Genomic DNA, 22,778 nt, shown 5'->3' on the forward strand with positions numbered 1-22,778 from the left:
CATCTCAGCAATTTCAGGAATGATATAATAACCACCTTTCAGATAAACTGCATTCAGTACATTACAATAATTACAGTATACATATCTGTCCACAACGCTGAAATTTCTTAATATGACTACCAAGGAAACGCAGGAAGCCATGAAAACAAAACAGAAAACATAGTACAGTCAGAAAAACAATACAGGACAAAAAGTGGATGTTTTAACTCTTAGTGTCTCACTGTGAAAGGGGAAGTTAAACCCCTAGCTTAGCATTAGAGCCATATCCCAGTGAACAAAGAATGGTCAGCAGAACATTCCCTCAGTGTTCCCAAAACACGCCATGTGCCCAGAACACTATTCCATAATTTTAAATATCTAGTGCTTAAAAACACCTCAGGAACTGTTATTAACATCATGTAATATTTTAAACCTTCATTCAACATTGTTGTAACATTGACAGAATATTTTCTTTAGGTTTTTAAAAATGTTACTTAAGTTTATTAAGGTTTTCTATGTCTGCATTTTGGAAAACATTCCTGTAAAATTATAGGACATTTACTAATTGACATAAAATGTGTATTCATGTTGCATTAATCCAAGAATTGTTCCTCTAAATTTGCAAATGTTTTTCTGGACACTCCAGTAATGTGAAAATAAATCCTTCTTGGAACTTGGAAAAATGCCCTGCTAATGTTCTGCTCGCTGGTATCATTCAAGTAAAGTTGACTCCACCCAAAACTCCACCCCAGACATCTTCAAGTATGGCTATGTTTTTATTTAAAACCAGTACAGAGGTTCAGAGGGAATAAACTATTATATTTTCTAACGAACACAACACTTTTCTGAGAGGATTTTCCAAAATTCATTATTTTAAAATGTTAAACAATAATTAGGTGTGATGTGTTTGTGATGAGCCTATACACTTTTATAATTATGCAAATTGCTATGGCTGTGAACTCAGCTCTGATGTGTTCTCTGCCAGCATCATCATGTTTTCACTGTTTTGTTTGTTCTCTCATTCTCTGTGTTGTTTTTGTTTGTTGTTGTGTTCATATCTTCAGCTCCCTTCCTCAATGCTGTGTTTAGTCCCTCTGGGCCACCATAAGCTGTGTCTCATCTTTTCTTTTCCAAACCCTGCTTCTCCAGCATCTCAGCATAATTAATGAGAACCACTACTGAAAGATTTTTATTCTAAAATCATGTTTAACAATGGGAAAAATAAAATGAATTATATCAGTATTTTCAGTTTCTACCTGATGTTCTTCAAAAGGTAAAACAAAACTAAGCTTGTGGAAATATTGACCTTCACACAAACAACATAGTGACATCTGGAGAGAAAAACCACAGTAATGTAGACTTGGTATTTACAACATTGTGTTTTTTTTCTGAACAAAGTTACAGTAATCATTCAATGTAAATGTGCGCATTCTTAATTCATTGCTTGTTTTGAGGAAAATTACATGAAGTGCTTTAGAAAAACAACCATGGGGGAGTTTGCACTCGTTTTGTAAAACATCACATTTAAAGGAACTGAAAAGTGAGGGAAGCATGGCAGGGCTATGTGTGTGGCAAATTAAATTCTGATATTTACATTTAGTGGTTAAAAACTAAGTTCTACATGCATATCATATTTTAATTGCCCTCACTGGAGTTATTCCAGTCCAAAGCCTAGCTGTGTTTTTACACGTCATTCCTTCCCTTTAAGTCAACTCAGTGCATTTTAAAATCAACATATGCCAGATTTACTTCTAAAAACCTTTACAACTGTCTACTAAAACATGTGTACAAAACTGCAGGTCATTCTCTTTTCTTTTTTTTTTTTCTTTTTCTTTTCTTTTTTTTTTTTTACAAAGTTAGTTTGTGTTTTTGTAATATTTACAGGTAAATAGAGAGAGGGTCTTGAGAAATGAAAATCGATCCCTGATCAGGTTAAATGCAGAGAAATGAGCACAAATATTGAAATATCCCTGATTTTCAACAGCACACCGGAGCTAGGATTTCAAGTAACACTTTTAAGTCAATCAAGTGTGAGGAAAGTTTGAAATGAATTCAGCTTCAAAATAAACTGTGGGTTTGTGTCTTTAAGTGAGAATAAAATAATAAATTCAGTACTTCAATTCATTGTGTTTCTCTCTGAAATATATTCCCTCATGTCAGAATGATTGTAATAATGTAGCACACTTTTTAAACTGTTATTAAGTGTGTAAAGTATATGGATATGTAGCAGTTTATAGTTCCTCCAGCAGGAGACCCTCACTGCTTTTGTGTACGTGAATTAAAAAGAAGCAGTAAAAGCATGACCAGAGAGGTTTTAAAAACATTATTATTTTAAATTAAGGATTTTCACTAAATGTATTAAAATGCATAAAATATTTATATACGATTTTTACTATTTCAAAATTTTAAAAGCTCCAGTCAATCTTTGAGTTGTGTTAAAATAAACAATAAATATATATAGCCCAGACACATTTACATGGATTATAACAATTGACAAATGCATCAAACATTGATTTATAATTGAAATAGTGAGGTTATTTCCAAAAAAAAAACCCAGAACCAAACGTGTTTAAACACAGAAAATTGAAAATTAAATGTAATAAACAAAGGAACAGACACCTTGGTTTAATCCTATTGCCAAAAATGATCTGAGGTATATGACGAGTAGGTTCTGTACATCATTCAAAAGCCTTTCAACAACATCCCCAAAGAAATTCTCACAATACTTAATAACAGGTTGAGTAGCACCATTATCTGAAACAAAATCAAACTTCAAACCACCCCCACCCCCACTGCTCAAAGCAATATTACTCTGCTTTACAGTCTAAAGCAATTTTAGAAGAGAAGAATTAATTTACTGTACAAACATCACTGCGTCATTGTCTAGAGTTTACAAAATTAAAAATGACCCAAACTGTGAGCTGCCTCAGAAACCAGGAAACCCATCAATAGCCAGTGCTAAGCTGTTAACTTCTAGTTTATGATGTTTATGTCCTAAACTTTAATTCCCACGCTCTGTGCAAAAGTTGGCCAAACCTCAGCAGGATCAAATTCTAGAAATGCAGTTACATTTTCGTTGATATTTTTTTTTCATAATTTAATTTTTAATATAGAGGGATTTTAAAAAAGGTGCCAGTGAAAACAATATGGCATGTTTTGCTACTTATTTAACTGACCAATTTTTTTTTATTAAAAAATCCAGAGAAGACAGCTAAACTTGTGCACAGAACCAAAGTTATGTCACTTTGAAAGCACAGTGTACAGTGACCCAGCACAAAAGGTTTGATTTAATTTTAAAAAATGCACCTTGAGAATGGCTCAATGAAAAGTAAAGATATAGCACATTTAAAAAATAAGTAAAACTAAAGCACCCTGGAAATATGCATCTATTTAAAAAAATGTGACAATCATCTTTCATTCCTAAAAAAATAACAAAAAAAAAACATTAAAAACAGCCTTTTACTAAGGGATTGGAAAATAACAGCTATGAAGAGGGTGAGAAAATTCATCCTCTGTATTACAAAGTGCTTCTAAAAACACTGTAAATGCTCTTTCTTAAGTTTATTAACTGCTATAAATCAAATAAGTTGCAAAAAATAATTATTTGCTATTTCAGAGGTAACATACTATAGAAATGTTCCTGTGAAGGCATTGAACAAAAAAAAGAAGCTTAGACCCTAGACCCTGGATGTAGCACCATGAACATAATCAGCCAGTCACTTTTATGCCAAGGTTTTAAGAATAAATTCTTAAAGTTTTACTCTCAAATGACAATGATTCCAAATCAGAGTTTAAAGCACCAGAGAGGAACAGTGTTGTTTTCCTGAAGGAAAAACCTTAAAGAATAAATAAACACCTTTAAAGGATAAGTAAAGCTTGTTCATCTTACAAGAGCTGATAAACATGATTTGCGACCTCTTATTGATCTTATGTTGATCTGTTGTCCCATTCTGACAATTTTCAATTTTTAACTGAATCTTGTTTTGATTACCTTGCAGATACAGAAGCTGATCAAGTGGCACTGAGGTCAGCAAATCTATACTGTAGCACCATGTCACTTGGCTCTTTTTTGTCTCTCTAAGTGAGGATGACTTGAACAATCATAAAATACAGTGGATCATTGCAGGTCAAATTGCGTACATTGTAAATGTTTTATAAATTAAAATAAGGTTCCTGACCCCTGCTCATTACTTTTCCAATTTACTAAATAAAGTAACAATGTTTGTCACTGTTGGGAAAAATGGTTTCAATTTTGGCACAATGATCTACATTACCAGTTAAGAAGCTTTTAATTTTATAAAGTTACTTATTTGGAGATTTTGTCCCAACAGGAAAAATATTACAAAAATGGCAAGATTATGCCATGGCAAATTGAAGCTGTGCAGTCAAAAGTGAAGTGTGCCCTCAGTTCATTTATACAGCACTTTTGTATTTTCCCTGTCAGCTAATTATTCATAAAGACAATCAACACGCAAATGTGCAAATTTGACCATAATTTTGCACATGAATCTAGAACCCTACAAGAAGCAGTTGTAAGGCCCAGTGACCTTGGTGAAGGCATAGGGAGCTGAGCTGACATAAGTGTTTGTAGTACAAGACATCGATTTCTCACCAAGCTTCTGGACAAAACGCTTATATGGTGGCTCTGACGTCTCTGAAGGTTCCTGAGGTTCCTTCTTTGCTTTTTTGCTGCTGCTTTTGCTGGGCATCCCTTCACTTCCATGCTTTTCTGCATCTTCTTCTTTTTCTCGAGCTTTTTCTGCCATTTTAGCCTCCCACAGTGCAAGTCCATGCTTAGCCTCATTCATGTTTTTGTGCTGGTAAAAGACCAGGGATATCCGAGTTGGGTGGTTGCGATCAGGCTTCTTGAGTGGAGTTGTGGCATGGAGCTCTCGTTTGGCACATTCGATGAGAATTGAGCCATGGCTAGGTGCCACAGCTACTCCTCCAATCTCTGGATCAAGGAAGTTGTGCTCGTTGTCTGACCACACATCCTCCTCTTTTGACAGAATACCTGCTTCCTGCTTGATTACAGATGCTGGGGGGTTTCCATTGGTTAAACCCACACCTGGTGGTTGAGGATTCACACAATCACTCCTTAAATGGGGAAGCACCTGAGGGATCCCATTTGCTCTGTACAAGCTCATATCTTGTTTGCCTTGAAAACCTAAAGGATCCAGATTTGCTGGGAATATCTGAGGGTGCTGGACCAAGTAGGGATTAGGGTATCTTCCAAATTGGTTGCACTTATTTGCATCTGTGGATTTCAGGTTTGGGAGGACTGAAGGAGGTCTGGAAACACCATCCAGATACTGGGCATCAGGTCCGCTGTTAGGACCATAGCCGTGATAGTGTCCAATATGATGCATACCAGATCTCATATTGGAGTTGTAACCATTGACCGGTAAATCTGGCTCACCATAATGTGGTGGAAACTCAACACCATAACGGTGATGTGACCCAAACTGTTGATCTGGGTAATGAGGTGGTTTTTGCTGTCTGTACATGTCCAGGTGCTTCGGATTGAAGTAATAAGGGTGGTAGTTATCCATGGGCATTCCTCTGTTACACTGGTAACCAGGATACAGGTTATTGGTTGTCAGTGATCCAGGGTAAGGACTTGGTGGATTTGATCCATTCATGTAGGAGTGGTAAGCGCTCGCTGAGCCAGTAGACTCAGGGAAAGTATTGGCTGTTTTAGAAGTGCTTGGGTAAGATCCAGGAGCATTAGGGAATCTTGAGTAATTGGCAGAAGATGGGGAACTGGGGATATGATGAAGTTGTTGAGGCTGATTTGGGGCTAGAATATGTCCACTCCTATTACTTGGATCTGAAAGTAAGGGGAAATATGTTATAAAAATGTTAGCTGTAACTTCATTAAATTGTCCATTCTAAATATTAGCCTTATTCCAGATTTACAGTTTATGTTTTCTAACCCTAAATTAATACCTTCTCATATTTAATACCAACATGTTTTTCCACTTAATGCATTTCAGTGTTGTAATGGAGCAAAAAAGCCTGCATGTCTCCACAATATCCACAAATAGCAGAAATGACAGCTCTTAAACCAACCTGCCCCAGACTATGCTTTACATGTACATCAAGAATAGGAGTGTAGAAAAAGTACAGCCCACTCACTGAACAAGTCTGACTTGCTGTCAAGGACGCAGACACAATTCCAACTCTAAGAGCATGGAGAAGCAAACTCTCATGCTCCCTCAAATGTCTGTGAGAGAATGAAGATTTGGTTCACAATTCCACGGCCAGGGCAAAATCTGCATTGTTTCTATTGAGCCCGAGGTTTGATTATCAAAAGACTTTATGTCTTGCCAGGACACATCTGCTGAATCAGGAGTTCCTTGAGCTAATCATGCTCAGAATGCAATCCCCTTCCATTTGACAGCTTCTCTTACCACTGTATTCTTGTGTTGGTCATGTAACAGACACCAACAAGATTTTCACAATAGAGAACTTGAAATGGGTCCATTCATACTCTTTGTCCTCTACCTTGTCTGGATTGTGTGACAAATTCTTTTGGAGTTAAAAGTTCTATTCCCTCTGGACAGAGTCCTTTCCCAGACTTTCCCAGCAAACACTCACTTAACATTTGGGCCTACCAGTTCTGTCTTGCAGCTTTCCCTGCCATCTGATCCAACTCACAACCAGATGGTGATCATTTGACAACTCAGCTCCTTTCTTTACCTGAGTGTCCAAAACAAACAGTGTCAGAACACTTGACCACAAGTTTGATCACTGAACTTTGGCTCAAGGTTCTGTGGTATCAAGTACGGTAATGAGCAGCTTGTGTTTAAACACACAGTGTTTGTTACAGGCAAACCCGACTAGCACAGAGGTACAATATCATTACACTGCTCTGGTTCAGATCAGGCAGGTCGTTCCTCCCAATCACTCCTCTCCATGTTTCACAGTCATTGATAACATGAAGCTCTACGTCCAAAGAAGTCTGAATACTCTGCTGGTGGTGAACATGCACACACACAACAGTGGAAGTTTTTTTTCTTTGTGAGCTGAAGCTGCATTGACATAACCCAATTTTCTGGGATAAATTCTAACTGTACACCTGCCAGCTGGGAGTGTGTGAGATGTTTGCCACACTGCTGGTGCTGACTGAGTTGGAGGCTCAAGAATCCAATCTGATCATTCACATTCATGTTGCATGTCCACAAATCAGATATGCATCCAATCTAGGAGCACATACAAAAGTCACTCAAACCCACTTTGATGACATTCAGTGTGCCAAGTCCACACATCCCTGACAAAAATCAGATCTGAGTCACATTAAGGCAAAAGAAAAATAGATTTAAGTCACTTCAGCCTGATAATATGAACACAGCCTTAGTTCTCTCCACCCCAAAAGAGTTTCAGTCTATTTCTGTATTCTTACTGTCTCAGTGATCATGTCTCTCCTGAAACAATTACAAATAGACAACTTGGAGTTCTCCTTCTGGAACATGGGAGTGTCAGTGTCTGTGAATATGAATCACAAAGCTTGTAGACCGATATAGTAATTAGGGCAGTCAGATGCCTAAGTATTAGAGAACATGTGTGTCAGAATTTGAAGCTAAAATAAAACAAAAAAAACATGCTTTTTATATATTTTGTTGAAGTATTTACCTGCTACAGGTGTGTTCTGTGCCTGGTCATAAGAACTCTGTTTTTGGTGTTTGACTTGCTGGATGCTGTCCTTGCTGTTGAGAGTTGACTTATTAGCTGCAGCTTTCTTGGCTTCCAGTTTCTTTTGGCGACAAGACTTGGCTGGTTCTGCAAGCATACGAACCTGACGGCGAAAAACGCTAAGCACCTGAATGGCCCCAGTGCGGGTCTTCTCTAGTTGAGCCTCTGCATCCCCAAATTCATCTGTGGATGAGGCTTTGTACAGTGGAAGGACATGAAGCTGCTCATCCTCTGGAATCTTCCCAATCTCTCGGTTATCCTCTCGGGTCAAAGTACACACCTGCAAGAGAAGGATAGGGGGGAGATCTGAGGTCAGTTCACACCTTTCAGCACTCAAGAGGAGCTGTGACTAGGCTGTTAAAAAAAGTCCAACATTTATATTTATTTTCAACACATGCAAACCCAGTTCCTGGAACACGGGAACATTAGGTGACAGACAAGATCTGGATCCTGGATGTTTGGTCTTTGCAAGAATTTGGTCAACTGTAGGGTTTTTTTTTTTTTAAATAACAGATGTCTCCAAGATGTTTCCCTCAGGTTTAGGGCACAGTGTGTTTAATCAGTGACTCTGACAAACAATAAATTTCAACTGTAAAATCTGAAAAGGTTTTGAAAATTTCATGTGTAAATTTTATTACATGTTTTTTTGTTCGGTTCTATTAAACTCCATGAAAGACTGCTGAGTGTGTGTTAGCATCCAGGAGTGTGTCTGTGTTTGAAGTGTGTCAGTAGTATATTTTGTGAATGGTGCATACCACAGTGCTACCCCCAGGCATGTTGTGGAGGTCTCTGTGGGCATGGGCACAGAAGTCCACACACGCAGTGACCCCAGAGAAAGGACGACCGTCTTTCAGACCCAGGCGACAGTCCGTAGCTCGGGGCTCATGCTCCACCTGTAGCACATCAGTTTAAAATGCAAAAACAAGCTTAGCATTCATCCACAAAACACATACACACCCCAACCTTAACCACAACCCCAACACAAACACAACCAAAGCCCAGACTCTGGAGTTCTTCAGGTCAGTCCAGATGTTTACCTGGTTTCCATAAGCATCTGGAGCCAGTTTCTTGTAAACTGGGGCCATTAAAGTGGCCAGACCCTGAAGATTCCGCTCCAGTTTCTCCTCCTGAAAAATAACCAAAAGCATCCTGTTAAAATCTTCACTAATATTATATGTGTGTGTGTGTGTGTGTGTGTGTGTGTGTGTGTGTGTGTGTGTGTGTGTTTGTTTGTTTCACCTCTTTGGGGTCATCTCCAAGTAGTTTGAACTTCCTGGGGATTTTACTCCTGGCAAATTTGCAGCCGTTGTAGTACATACTCCAGGAGCAGCCGAAGGAAAATGAGGCTCCGCAGGCATCAGGGTCTAAACCCTGACACGCACATGTCCTCCTATAACAATACAACATTAACAACACAACAACAACACATTCTCCTACAGCAACACAACAACATTAACACCCCAACAGCACATACTCTTGGAACAACACAATTCATACACCTAAACTAACACAACAACAACACATTCTCCTAAATCAACACAATACAACAACATTAAAAACACAACAACAACACATTCTCCTACAACACAACAACAGCACATACTCCTACAACAACACAACACAACACAACAACAACACATTCTCCTACAACACAACAACACATACTCCTACAACAACACAACACAACAACATTAACAACACAACAACAGCACATACTCCTACAACAACACAACACATCACAACAATATTAACAACACAACAACAACACATTATCCTACAACAACCCATCACAACATTAACAACACAAAAAAAACATTTTCATACAACAACAAAACACAACAACACTAACAACACAACAACAACACATTCTCCTACAACAATACAACACATCACAACAATATTAACAACACAACAACAACACATTATCCTACAACAACACAACACAACAACATTAACAACACAAGAACAACACCACATTGCCCTACAACAACACAACACATCACAACAATATTAACAACACATTCTACTAAAACAACACAACCCATCACAAAAATATTAACAACACAAAAAAAAACATTTTCCTACAACAAAACACAACAACATTAACAATACAACAACAACACATTCTCCTACAACAACACAACACAAAAACTTTAACAACACAACAACAACATCACAACAATATTAACAACACATTCTCCTACAACAACACAATCCATCACAACAATATAAACAACACAAAAAAAACATTTTCCTACAACAACAAAACACAACAACATTAACAACACAACACATCACAACAATATTAACAACACAACAACAACACATTCTCCTACAACAACACAACACAACAACATTAACAACGCAACAACATATTCTCCTACAAAAAACATATCACAACAACATTAACAACACAACAAAAAACACATTCTCTTAAAACAACACACCTCAACAACATTAAAAACACAACAACAACACATCCTCCTACAACAACACAAAACAACAATATTAACAACACAACAACAACACATTCTCCAACAACAAAACAACAAATTAACAACATAATATCAACAGCACATCCTCCAACTATAGCACCCACTTCCACCCACTCTAACCAATCAGTACACTGCACTGGCACAATCAGAATCATGGGCACCCCATTTTCAACCATCCTCACTCCATCACCCCACTTTGTTTTTGGTGAGGGTATATTTAGGGTGGTATTTTTTGTTCTTACTCTTCGTTGAGGGCACAACGGCGGTTGGTCAGGGCTCCGTGTTTGGTGAGGGTGTTGCTGAGCTCGGAGTACAGACGATCTGCGAGACTGATGGGGATGCCTTCCCAGATCAGAATTACCACCACAATACATGCCGTATCACAGGAGTGGCCGGGTCTCTCTCGAACCAGAACCAGCAGCTTTTCTTCCACATCAGACCTCCGGATAACCTACACACACACACACACACACACACACACACAAATACTGATAAGAATACATTGTAACATTTTTTTTACAGTTATATTTACATGTGCCATCAATTAAAATATGGCTTAAAATTAATAATAATAATAATAATAATTAATTATAATACCAGTAATAATTAGCATTGTATTATTACAGTTTTTTACAATTGCTGACATGTGTTTACCACTACCTGAAAGAGAGACTTTTTCAAACTCTTAACACAGCAACACAACTACTTCATACAAGGCACCCAATAGTTAAATTTCTGCTCCAATGCACATTTTGTTCATTAAATAACAACTCTATGTTTCAATATTCTAAAAGAAACTTTCTCTACATTCACTAATTCACTAACTCTATCAAAACACAGCAAACCTGCCTCTAGTTTTAGTCGTGCTTTCAATACACTGGCACATGTTTTCTATCAAAAATATAGCCAATCATAGCAAAGCAACTCTCAAAACTCTTATACCTGCAAACAATAGATGACATTCAATGTCTTTTTGCTGGAAACCACTACATTGTTGCTCCTATCTACAAGTGAAAGACTAATATTTACTGTATGGTAGATAACAAAGGGTTCATGACAGATTTGGTGCAGTAAAACTATTTATTTTAGTAATAAAGGTACTGTACAGGGGCATCAAAGTGGAGCAGCAGGTAGTGTCTCTGTCACAGCTCCAGGGTCCTGGAGGTTGTGTGTTGCGTGGGTTTCCTCCGGGTGACTGTCTGTGAGGAGTGTGGTGTGTTCTCCCTGTGTCTGCGTGGGTTTCCTCCGGGTGACTGTCTGTGAGGAGTGTGGTGTGTTCTCCCTGTGTCTGCGTGGGTTTCCTCCGGGTGACTGTCTGTGAGCAGTGTGGTGTGCTCTCTCTGTGTCTGCGTGGGTTTCCTCCGGGTGACTGTCTGTGAGCAGTGTGGTGTGTTCTCCCTGTGTCTGCGTGGGTTTCCTCTGGGCGACTGTCTGTGAGGAATGTGGTGTGTTCTCCTTGTGTCTGCGTGGGTTTCCTCTGGGTGACTGTCTGTGAGGAGTGTGGTGTGTTCTCCCTTTGTCTGCGTGGGTTTCCTCCGGGTGACTGTCTGTGAGGAGTGTGGTGTGTTCTCCCTGTGTCTGCGTGGGTTTCCTCCGGGTGACTGTCTGTGAGCAGTGTGGTGTGTTCTCCCTGTGTCTGCGTGGGTTTCCTCCGGGTGACTGTCTGTGAGCAGTGTGGTGTGTTCTCCCTGTGTCTGTGTGGGTTTCCTCCGGGTGACTGTCTGTGAGGAGTGTGGTGTGTTCTCCCTGTCTCTGAGACTCAAAAGTGTATTAATTAATTTAAGTGTTTTAATTAAAAATTTAAGTGTATTTAATGTACAGTCCTTTTTCAAGCTCTCCTACAACAACACAACAACACATTCTCCTAAAACAACACAACACAACAATATTAACAACAACACAACAACGACACATACTACTACAAAAACACAATACAACAACACAACAATGACACATACTACTACAACAACACAATACAACAACATTAATAACACAACAACAACAACACTTTCTCCTAAACCAACACAACAAAACAACATTAACAACACAACAATGACACATACTACTACAACAACACAACACAACAACATTAACAACACAACAACGACATATACACCTACAACAACATTAACAACACAACAACAACAACAACAACAACACATTCTCCTACAACAACACAACACAACAACATTAACAACACAACAATGACACATACTACTACAACAACACAACACAACAACATTAACAACACAACAACGACACATACACCTACAACAACATTAACAACACAACAACAAAAACAACAACACATTCTCCTACAACAACACAACAAAACAACATTAACAACACAACAATGACACATACTACTACAACAACACAACAACATTAACAACACAACAACGACACATACTACTACAACACAACACAACAACATTAACAACACAACAACGACACATACACCTACAACAACATAACAACAACAACAACACATTCTCCTACAACAACACAACACAACAACATTAACAACACAACAACAAAACACATTATCCTAAACCAACACAACAACAACAAAATTAACAACACAACAACAACAACACATACTCCTACAACACAATATAACAATATAAACAACACAACAATGACACATACTACTACAACAACACAACACAACAACATTAACAACACAACAACAGCACATCCTCCTACAACAACACAATACAACAACCAGCATTTTGTGTGTGCAAGCATTTTTAAATGAGTCAAGAAAGATACATAGTTTTGGTTTTGCGAAAGCTAGTATGTGCAGAAAATGTAAGCATTTTAGAAACAGGCATTTTAAAAACATAATTTACTGTATATTTTTATAAAATAACATGATTTGTGTTACTGGTGTAGTTCACAACTGATGGAAGTTGTGCTAATTGTGCTTAGAGTTTTGAAGATGTAACTACAGATTGGACGAAGTGATGTTAGCAATTGTAAAAAAAAACTGTAACAATGACTTACCCATTTGGCGATAGGGCAGCCTTGGGTGCTCTTTCCCTCTTTCCCCGTGTAAACCACCTTCTCAATCCTGATGGAACGTCCACTGAAGCCAGACCTGCATCATATAAAAAACCCAAATTCAAATTCTGACTCTTGGGAACTCAACTATCAGTTTCAATTTTCATTCATTGACATAATCCCTATCCAGTTCAGAGTCGCAGTGAGTCCAGAGCCTACCCAGAATCACTGGGCGCAGGCAGGACATAATTTAAATGAAAATTAAAAATTAAAATGAGTCATAACTGAACATTATAATTGTCTCCTCATTGTTGTCCATGGGCCCCCCTCTTTAACCAGGAATCCCAGCTGCTTTCAGCTGTTCCTGCTGTAGATATAGATGCTTAGCTTGTATTATCTCAACTAAAGCATAAAATAAGTTTTCGAAGTATCTAAAGTCAATATGCTAAAAGCAGAGTTCACCAGATGCTCTGCAATGGGCTGAGGAGGTAGAACTGTGTTCTGTGGAGAGTTGAGCTCCATATGATATATATTAGAAGACCCAAAGTGCAGTTTTTCATCCAGAAGTAATGTAAAAATTCCAAAAGCATATCTCCTCACTGTCAAGTGAATAAACTAGAGGCATTATCATGATTTAATTTTACAGAAAACCCTTCAAATTCGTAAGAGGAACCATTTAGAGGTCCTAAAATATATATGAAGTGGTCAAAAGCTGATGAAAACCACAATAAAAATAGGCATTTTCTTATTATTTCTTTTTTTATAAAATGTTAGTGACTATAAACTAAAGAGTTAATGAGTCCCAGGACGTTTTTCTTTTTAAACTTGTTTCTCCAGGGGTCTATGTTCACCACATAAAATTTGGAGTTGATATCTCATTGTAATTCATTCACTCATTACTGATTGTAAGTTATTCATGCTGGAGCAGACAGTGAACAGGTGGCCTCTCCAAGTATCTCTTTAGACCCCAAGCTCTCCATAAGGAAAATGATTACTTTTACTGCAGAAATACAGTATATATATACCTTGTCTACCCCTAATGCCAATATCTTACTGTGTTTTTCTTTACTTTCCTTTAGAAACTGTTTCCTGTATCTCTCCAAGTGGCCAGTTACCCCTCACCAAAACAGGAAATGCCATTATTTATGGTATGTTTTCTTCTGATGTACTTTTATTTCTGGTGTTTAAACTTGTTTCTCACCGAGTACAGTGTTCCTTTACATGCCTGATGTTTTAAAAGGCAAGAGCTGCACTCTGATTGGCTGTAGGGTAAGGCAACCTCCCCCACACCCCCTCCTGCATTTAAATGCCCTCATTGGAGGAAAGACAGCTAATAAAAGAAATCTAAGCTTTCAAAACCTTTTTATTGACTTGATTATTGTTTGTGGAGCTTGTGGCTGTCAAACAGAACCGTTTGAGTCTCTCTCGTGGTGTCTGGGACTGTTAGGCGCTGAAAACATATGCGCTCTGCTGCATGTTTGTCCCAACTCCTTGGTGCACATCGCCATAACTCTGCCCCTGAGTGGTCTACAGATTTGATTGATATGCCGTTGGAAAGTGGAGAGCCTAATTTACGTATGGCAGTATGGCAGAGCTCCACGGGGATCATATTTTAACTATTATTTGAAAATGTGTACTATTTGTTGGGTTTTTTTTCAGCCAGTACTCTTGACACAAATATGAGGATTACTCACGAATGGTTTGACGGAGAGATTCAAATTTGGTCTCGTTTTGGAGGGGACAGCCAAAGGTACGTGTTGCTGTGCTAACTTTGTGTGTGGACTCTTCAGGCTCCGAGACACAGTGGTTTTGTCATTGGTGAGGAAGAAACCTGTAGATGGAATATCTTTTTCTTTCATCTTTGATTCCTGACTCCATCCTCGTATGATTTAGACTATAATACCTTATTTCCTTGTGATCCTGAGAGTTTCCCCATTCAATTGGTGTATGGTATGTACACACTGACTCAAATATGGGGCTGTAAAAAATCTGAATATCTGTATTGTCACTAATATTTTTTCATAACAATTTCCTGGCATGATATATTTCAACCAAAAATACTTATTTATTGAGTGTGATTATATATAAAATGGCTAAACCGATGAAAAGCAGACTTTAAGTTGGTACTTTGACCGTCGACTTTGGATCTGTAATACTTGAGATATACTGACAGATGAAACAACAACTGAGCAAATGAGCGAGATAAGAGGTTAAACATATGGCGGTGTAATGTAGATATATGAAAGCCAGAGAGGAATTATGGGATGTTTTACCTCTTCTCCATAATTTCCCGGACACCTTTCAAGTTTGGAGCTGCTCCTAGATGAGTGTAGTATGGGCCTTCATCCTTCTCGCTGATTTGCTCTGTGGAGAAAGTGGAGGACAGTGAGGAATAGTCCAGACTCTGTAGCAGGAAAAGAAACAGATTCATTCTTTTTAAGACATTACAGGGTTTTTACTGGTCAGACTGTTTTGGACAAATGCTCAGGTGAAACTGCCAGGGTTTGGGGATTAAAATAAATAAATAAATAAATAACATAATAAAAAATGTAAGTTGCACCCTCCAGGGTGTGATGATGCCTTGCGCCCAGTGATTCCAGGTAAGATCCGAACCCACCATGACCCTCAACTGAATAAGCGGTTACAGACAATGAATAAATAAAAGAATGGAAAATGTAAGTCTAAGTGTAAAACTTTTCTTTTTCTGTTGTAGTAAATTTTAAGTTTATATTTATTTCCCCAAAATGAATTTAGTTAAATTAAATCAATGAAACACTTCATTAGAGTGGGCTGTCTTATTGAGATTTACAAAACCAACAAAAGAGCTCCACACAGTGTAGAAATCAGAACCCATCATGTTTGTAAAAGTACTGTGTTAATGCTGCTTCTGATCAACAAATGAACATGAACTGGTGCCTCACCGACACAGTGACATGGAGCGATGTCGTACTGAGTCTTGAGGGGTGTGTCCAACAGGTTTTTGATAGGAGTATCCAGGAGTTTCATGGGAGAGTCCAGAAAGCTGTGTAACCCTGGCTCCATCTTTTTTGGCGTGGAATCTGAGAACATTCTCTGTTCTTCTGTACTAGGGTCAAGATTGGTTGAGACCACAGTGACCCTTCCAGACATCTCCACCTTAGTCTTAGTGGGTGAGTTAAGGGCTAGAGGCTTTTTCTCAAAAAAAGGAGATAGTTGATACTGCTGCAACTGCTGCTCCATCGTAGCCAATATGCTTTTTTGCTGGTTTTCCTCAAAAGGTGAAGGTTGTTCCTGCTTTACTGATGTTACCATGTCATGCTGATGGATATGAGGATTTTGCTTTGGGCCTGGACCTTCAATGCTTGGGCTGTTTCCTGGCTTCATTGCCTGGAAATCAGGCCTAATGTGGTTGGGACTCTGAGGACAGTGAGTCTTCTCTTGCTTGTGCAGGAGATGCATCCTCAAAGTGGCATGTTTCTGAAATTCTGGGCTTCTAAGAGGTTGTCTCTGAAACTGGGCACAGGACTTGTAGGACTCTGTTTTAGGAAAGATCTGTGGATCATGAACATCGCCTGGAGTCTGAGTTTGAGCTTGAGGTTGAGGTTGTGAATGTGACATGTGCTGATATTCTGAATGGCTGGGCATATACTGCTTCTGCATCTCTGGTGCATCACTAAAGCCAAACCCAGATGACATGTCATTGGGTAAATATTGGGAGTTTGGTCGGGAAGAGTTTGGAAATGAAAAGTTAGCCCTCATGGTTTGACTGGGATCAGGCCCAGGGGGTCTTTGTGATCTATAAGAGGAGTTAATGTAGTCCTGTCTGTTTTTGATTTGAGACCCCCCCTGGCCCTGAGAAGGATCTTGTGATGGTGTATCTTGATGCTGCATGTTGTCAGCTTGCTGTTGGTGCGTGTCAAATTGCTGGTGTGTTTGCTGAATCAAAAAATCTGGGGATAATATTTGTTCCAAGTCTTGATCATTTTTGCATAGTTGCTCTCGCATCTGTGGGTAAAAGTTTTGCTGTTGTTGAAACTTGTTAAGATTCATATTAGGCTGTGCTTGAATACCAGGAGAACTGGAGCTACCAGAGGTATCAGCCTGCCACTCGGGGGCAGCAATGTGCTGAGGTTGTTTGCAGCATCTGCTTTGCATCTGGCAGTCGTGCTGTGGAGGCTGATGGAAGTTGGGCTGACTTAAACCTTGTGTCTGAAAGTCATGAGAGAGGTTTTGTTCGGTATGATCCTCACTTTGTGTGGTTTTACACTCCTCTGGAGAGAAATCCTTCCACATCTGGGTCTGGCTGGAAGATTGCTGAGGACCTAGAGCAGAGTTCAGATTAATCCATCCCATCTCTTGCCCTGGAATTGTTTTGTCGGACATTTGCTGGTTATCCTGACTTGCCCGTGGGTCAGCCTTACTGTTTCCTGTGTGAGGGAGAAGAGGGGGAACAATTGAACCTCTGGGGGCCTGTTGGATTCCGTCAGCTGAGCTTGATTTCTGCTGCTGCGTTTCATATTCTAAGTGCTGCTGGCCCAGGGCTTGGTTGACAGATTGGCTGCTGAAAGGGCAGAATTTGCCGGCTTCTTTACTCTGCTGGAAATCCTGGCTGGTTTTGTTTAAACCCTCTGGCTCAGAGCCGAAGCTTTGTGTGCCATTGTCAGTGAGGTTCACTTGGGGAACTGTACAACATCTCTTGCTCATCTCATCTTCAGAGGGCATTCCTGGAGCTACTGCATCACCATGATTGTAAGGCGTTGGCTGCTGTTGATCTTTTCCAAAGCTGCTTGAGCACCTGTTCACCACCACAGATCTGTAGCAGTTACTGCTGGGCACCTGCGGTGGCAGCTTGGTGAGCGACTCTGAGGCTGAAATGGGAAAACCTGAGGTAAGCGTGGGTGAAGATAATGAGATACTCGGCTCATGCACCTCGTTTGTCTGCGGAGCAATGGATACATGTTCTGGATAATAATGAGATAAAGTCTTCTCAAGGAGGTCACCAGCTGGACCCTCCACTGAGGGAGGTATCCCAGTAGCACCTTTGGGTGTTGGGACTTGCGTGTTCCCAGACAGTGAGAATATTTCATTGTTGAAATCATTACAGTTTTTCTTTTCTGAATTCTGCTCTTTGACCTCCCACAGACTCAGCTCCTCATCTTTGTTGGTCTCAGAGTTAATTCGGAGTTTTTTGGGTTGGTGAAGGCCAAGCAAAGGCGCATGTTTCATCTCTCCATTCATTCCATAAGATCCCTGGTCATGGAAACCTGCTGTAATGCCCGTGCTCGAGCCGTCATTCTGATCCCTGTGTCGCTTCATGGATTTGAAATGGCTCCAAGTTTCATCCCCATTGACCTCCTGAGGTGATGCTCCAGGTGACTGGCCTCCATTCTGCAGCTTGCCAGATGCCTGAAGAGCACTTCTGAGCTGTTTCAGAGCTTCCAGGCTTTCTTCCTTGTCATTCCGGGCCTTTTCTGTTTCCATCGGGCCTGCTCTGAGTCCATTCACGAGGCTGTTCACTCTGCGTCCTGTAAAACAGGAAACAAAAGGTAAAAGTTTGCCTCAGGCTGTTCTTAAAAATGACTCCCACCCTCAGAGACCTTAGGTAAACTGAGTCTCTGAATGTGAAAACCCTGGGTCACATATTTTCAGAGTGAAAACTTAATCAGAGAATAGACTTGCAGTTTCAGACACTGTTACATAAACACAGCATCCTCTCACAAATGTGGTAAACACCACACAGACCTTGTAAGACAGCTCTGAGTTTAAGTGCGGCTTTGGTTAGCACCATAGGCTCCACTCCTCGCTGCTCAGCTTATGGTTCCACCCCTCATGACTCCACCCCTCACAGCTCAGACTGTTGTTAACGTGTTTTAGATCTATGAACATTATGTGTGTTAGCATTAATACACCTCTGTCATGCCTGTCTTGGCCTCTGTGTGTGTGTGTGTGTGTGTGTGTGTTTGTGTGTGTGTAATGTAGTTCCTCCACATTTGCTGAAACTGGGTCATAACGCTGTTGGGTTTAAATCTCTCTCTAAATGAACTCTCTCTCTTTCTTTTTTTTCAGCCAGCAGAGTGGCTGTCTTCCACCCTGGGGGGTATGGGACTGGACAGAACCCTGTTTTGAATGAACTCACAATCACTGGACACTGCAGGTTTACCTGCATTTTATCATGGGCTTTTTAAGATCTGTAGTTTTTTCAGCCTTAAAGGAGAGTACAACGCTGCTGGAGGAACCTCTGCTTCCAGGCACTCGGCTGGACGTGGGAGGTATGTCGACTGATCAGAGTCCTGGATTCTACTGGGTTCACTACACTGCACCACCTGGTGGACATTGCAGGACCTGACCTTTCCTGTGCAGAGAGCCTGGCTGCACGGTTAGGGTATTGGTCCCTGCACTTTGTGTCTCAGCTTCTTCATCATTGGAGGACATTGCTGACTCCTGAGGAACTCAAGATGCTGAGCGACTATAGTGCAGGGGTGACTAGCCCTGCAGACTACGACCCCTTACCTGCCCTCATCCTGGCTCCTGATCTGCAGGATAGCGAGGGGCCTCTGCTGGAGTGCAAGGGGATGTCCTGCATGGGTGGACTTGCCATGGAGGGAGGCTCTGTCTCTCAGTGAAATTGTGAAGCCAGAGTGGAGAGCACTGTACAAACCACTGTTAACCAAATGAGCTGCAGACCTCCAGTGGAGGGTTTTACATGGGATTTTACCTGTTAATGCTTTCTCTGTCATAAACCCTGAGGTGGACAAGATTTCTCCCTTCTGCACTCAAAGGAAAACTGTTTTTCCTGCTTTTAAGCACTGTTTTAGGCTAGTACTGTTTTAGTACTGGATCTGTCTGAGTCTGTACAATCACAGCGCTCGACCTGTCTGCTTTGGGGGAAGTGGGGTGTCTCTCTCACAAGAACCACTATGTAATCTAAACTTCACACCAGTTATGGCACTGACCCTGCGGTTCAGCTGAAATTTATAAATCAGTGCTAACTGCTAGCATAAGCTACAGCTGCAGTGTTAATGAAATCATACACATCTCAAAAAAAAAGAACCTAACACTATAGCACTAGGGCTGTTAGCTCCGTATAATTAAAAATCATGCTGATGGGGCTCTGTAGCTCATCTATGGATCAGATTATGTATCAGCTGTTAAGAGTTTTAGCATAAGCATTAGCATGCACTAGTACAGGACAGAAACATTGGGTTCAGGAAAGACAACCCCCCCCCCTTAATTTAGCTATTAGCCATAGCAAATGCAAATACACAAAACAAAAGCTGCCTAACGCTACATTTATCTGAATTATTCCAGTGCCAATTATCATCTAATTGGAATGCTAATCCTGAGGACCTCAGTGAGGATCAGGAAGAGGAAGCAGGAGGCATCTGTCCAAGCCCTGTCTGTCCGAGCCCTCACTATCTAAACCCTGTCTTTCTGAACCCTGTCTGTCTGAGCCCTGCCTGTCTGAACCCTGTCTTTCTGAACCCTGTCTGTCTGAACCTTTTCTCTTTGAAACCTAACTGTCTGAACCCTGTCTGTCTGAACCCCGTCTTTCTGAACCCTGTCTGTCTGAACCCTCGCTGCCTGAACCCTGTCTGTCTGAAACCTGACTGTCTGAACTCTGTCAGTCTGAACCCTGTCTGTCTGAGACCCGTCTGTCTGAGATCTCATTGTCTGAGCGCTGTCTGTCTGAACCCTCTCTGTCTGAGCCCTGTCTTTCTGAACCCTGTTTGTCTGAGACCTGTCTGTCTGAAACATGTCTGTCTGATCCCAGACTGCCTGAGCCCTGTCTGTCTGAACCCTCACTGTCTAAACCCTGTCTGTCTGAACCCTGTCTGTCTGAGCCCTGCCTGTGTGAGCTCTGTCTGTCTAAACCCTGTCTGTCTGAACCCTGTCTGTCTGAACCCTGTCTGTCTGAGCCCTGCCTGTCTGAGCTCTGTCTGTCTGAGCCCTGTCTGTCTGAACCCTGTCTGTCTGAGCTCTGTCTGTCTGAGCCCTGTCTGTCTGAACCCTGTCTGTCTGAACCCTCACTGTCTAAACCCTGTCTGTCTGAGCCCTGTCTGTCTGAACCCTCACTGTCTAAACCCTGTCTGTCTGAGCTCTGTCTGTCTGAGCTCTGTCTGTCTGAACCCTGTCTGTCTGAATCCTCACTGTCTAAACCCTGTCTGTCTGAGCCCTGCCTGTCTGAGTCCTGTCTGTCTAAACCCTGTGTGTACCAGCCCTCACTGTCTTAACCCTGTCTGTCTGAACCCTGTCTGTCTGAACACTGTCTGTCTGAGCCCTCACTGTCTAAGCCTATATGTCTGAACCCTTTTTCTTTGAAATCTGACTGTCTGAACCCTGTCTGTCTGAGCCCTGTCTGTCTGAACCCTGTCTGTCTGAACCCTGTCTGTCTGAACCCTGTCTGTCTGAACCATGTCTTTCTGAACCCTGACTGTCTGAATCCTGTCTGTCTGAGACCCGTCTGTCTGAGATCTCACTGTCTGAGCCCTGTCTTTCTGAACCCTGTTTGTCAGAGCTCTGTCTGTCTGAGCCCTGTCTATCTGAACCCTGTCGGTCTGAACTCCCTGTCTGAACCCTGTCTGTCTGAAACCTGCCTCTCTGAGCCCTGTCAGTCTGAACCCTGTCTATCTGAGACCTGTATGTCTGAAACCTGTCTCTCTGAACCCTGACTGTCTGAACCCTGTCTGTCTGAGACCTGTCTGTCTGAGATCTCACTGTCTGAACCCTGTTTTTCGGAACCCTGTTTGTCTGAGACCTGTCTGTCTGAAATTTGTCTCTCTGATCCCTCACTGTCTGAACCCTGTCTGTCTGAGAACTGTCTGAATCCTGTTAATAACCAAATCAATATGCGTGTCATCAGCGCATCTGCTCGACCTATCAGCAGCATTTGATATGGTCAACCACCACATCTTACTAAACAAACTCACTGACATGGGCTTCAAGAACAATGCACTCTCCTGGTTTGAGTCTTATCTCACTGGACGATCCTTCAGTGTGTCATGGCTTGGACAAACATCAACGCGACACCACCTCACCACAGGTGTGCCCCAAGGCTCGATGCTGGGACCCCTCCTCTTTGCCTTGTACACCACCTCTCTAGGCCCAATCATACATTCGCACAGCTTCTCCTATCACTGCTATGCAGATGACACACAGCTCTATTTATCCTTTCCTCCAGGAGACACTTCAGTGGCAACTCGAATCTCTGACTGTCTCTCTGACATATCCACATTGATGAAGGAACATCACCTGCAATTGAATTTATCCAAAACTGAACTACTGGTCCTCCCAGCCAAGCAAGCTATTCTCCACAACATCAGCATCAAGCTAGAGTCACTATCAGTGGCTCCCACCAAGGCTGTAAGAAACCTAGGTGTCAAGGTTGATGACCAGCTGACCTTCGCAGATCACGTTACCGCTGTAGCTCCATCGTGCCGCTTCTCCCTATTCAACATAAGGAAGATTAGGCCATACCTAACTCAACATACAATACAGCTCCTCGTTCAGATGTTAGTAATCTCCCGTCTAGACTATTGCAACGCCCTCCTGACAGGTCTTCCGGCCTGTGCTGTGAGACCGCTACAGATGACCCAGAATGCTGCAGCACGCCTGGTCTTCAACCAACCA

General features: G+C 41.1%; 1 protein-coding gene across 1 annotated transcript in view; it reads right to left on the reverse strand.

The window, feature by feature from the left end:
• The window catches only part of tet2 (tet methylcytosine dioxygenase 2), a 25,363-nt gene continuing 2,585 nt past the window's right edge, over positions 1 to 22,778 (reverse strand). The window contains exons 2-10 of the mRNA XM_066679376.1: positions 16,094 to 18,676; positions 15,446 to 15,536; positions 13,176 to 13,269; positions 10,412 to 10,620; positions 8,914 to 9,064; positions 8,712 to 8,801; positions 8,430 to 8,567; positions 7,615 to 7,954; positions 1 to 5,809 (exon numbers count right to left, since the gene is read on the reverse strand). Coding sequence (XP_066535473.1) covers positions 4,497 to 5,809; positions 7,615 to 7,954; positions 8,430 to 8,567; positions 8,712 to 8,801; positions 8,914 to 9,064; positions 10,412 to 10,620; positions 13,176 to 13,269; positions 15,446 to 15,536; positions 16,094 to 18,632 — 4,965 coding nt within the window. The 5' untranslated portion in view covers positions 18,633 to 18,676 and the 3' untranslated portion in view covers positions 1 to 4,496. The remainder of the gene's footprint in view (positions 5,810 to 7,614; positions 7,955 to 8,429; positions 8,568 to 8,711; positions 8,802 to 8,913; positions 9,065 to 10,411; positions 10,621 to 13,175; positions 13,270 to 15,445; positions 15,537 to 16,093; positions 18,677 to 22,778) is intronic.

The sequence above is a fragment of the Hoplias malabaricus genome, chromosome 8, assembly GCF_029633855.1.
Source record: "Hoplias malabaricus isolate fHopMal1 chromosome 8, fHopMal1.hap1, whole genome shotgun sequence".
NCBI classification, from domain to species: Eukaryota; Metazoa; Chordata; class Actinopteri; order Characiformes; family Erythrinidae; genus Hoplias; species Hoplias malabaricus.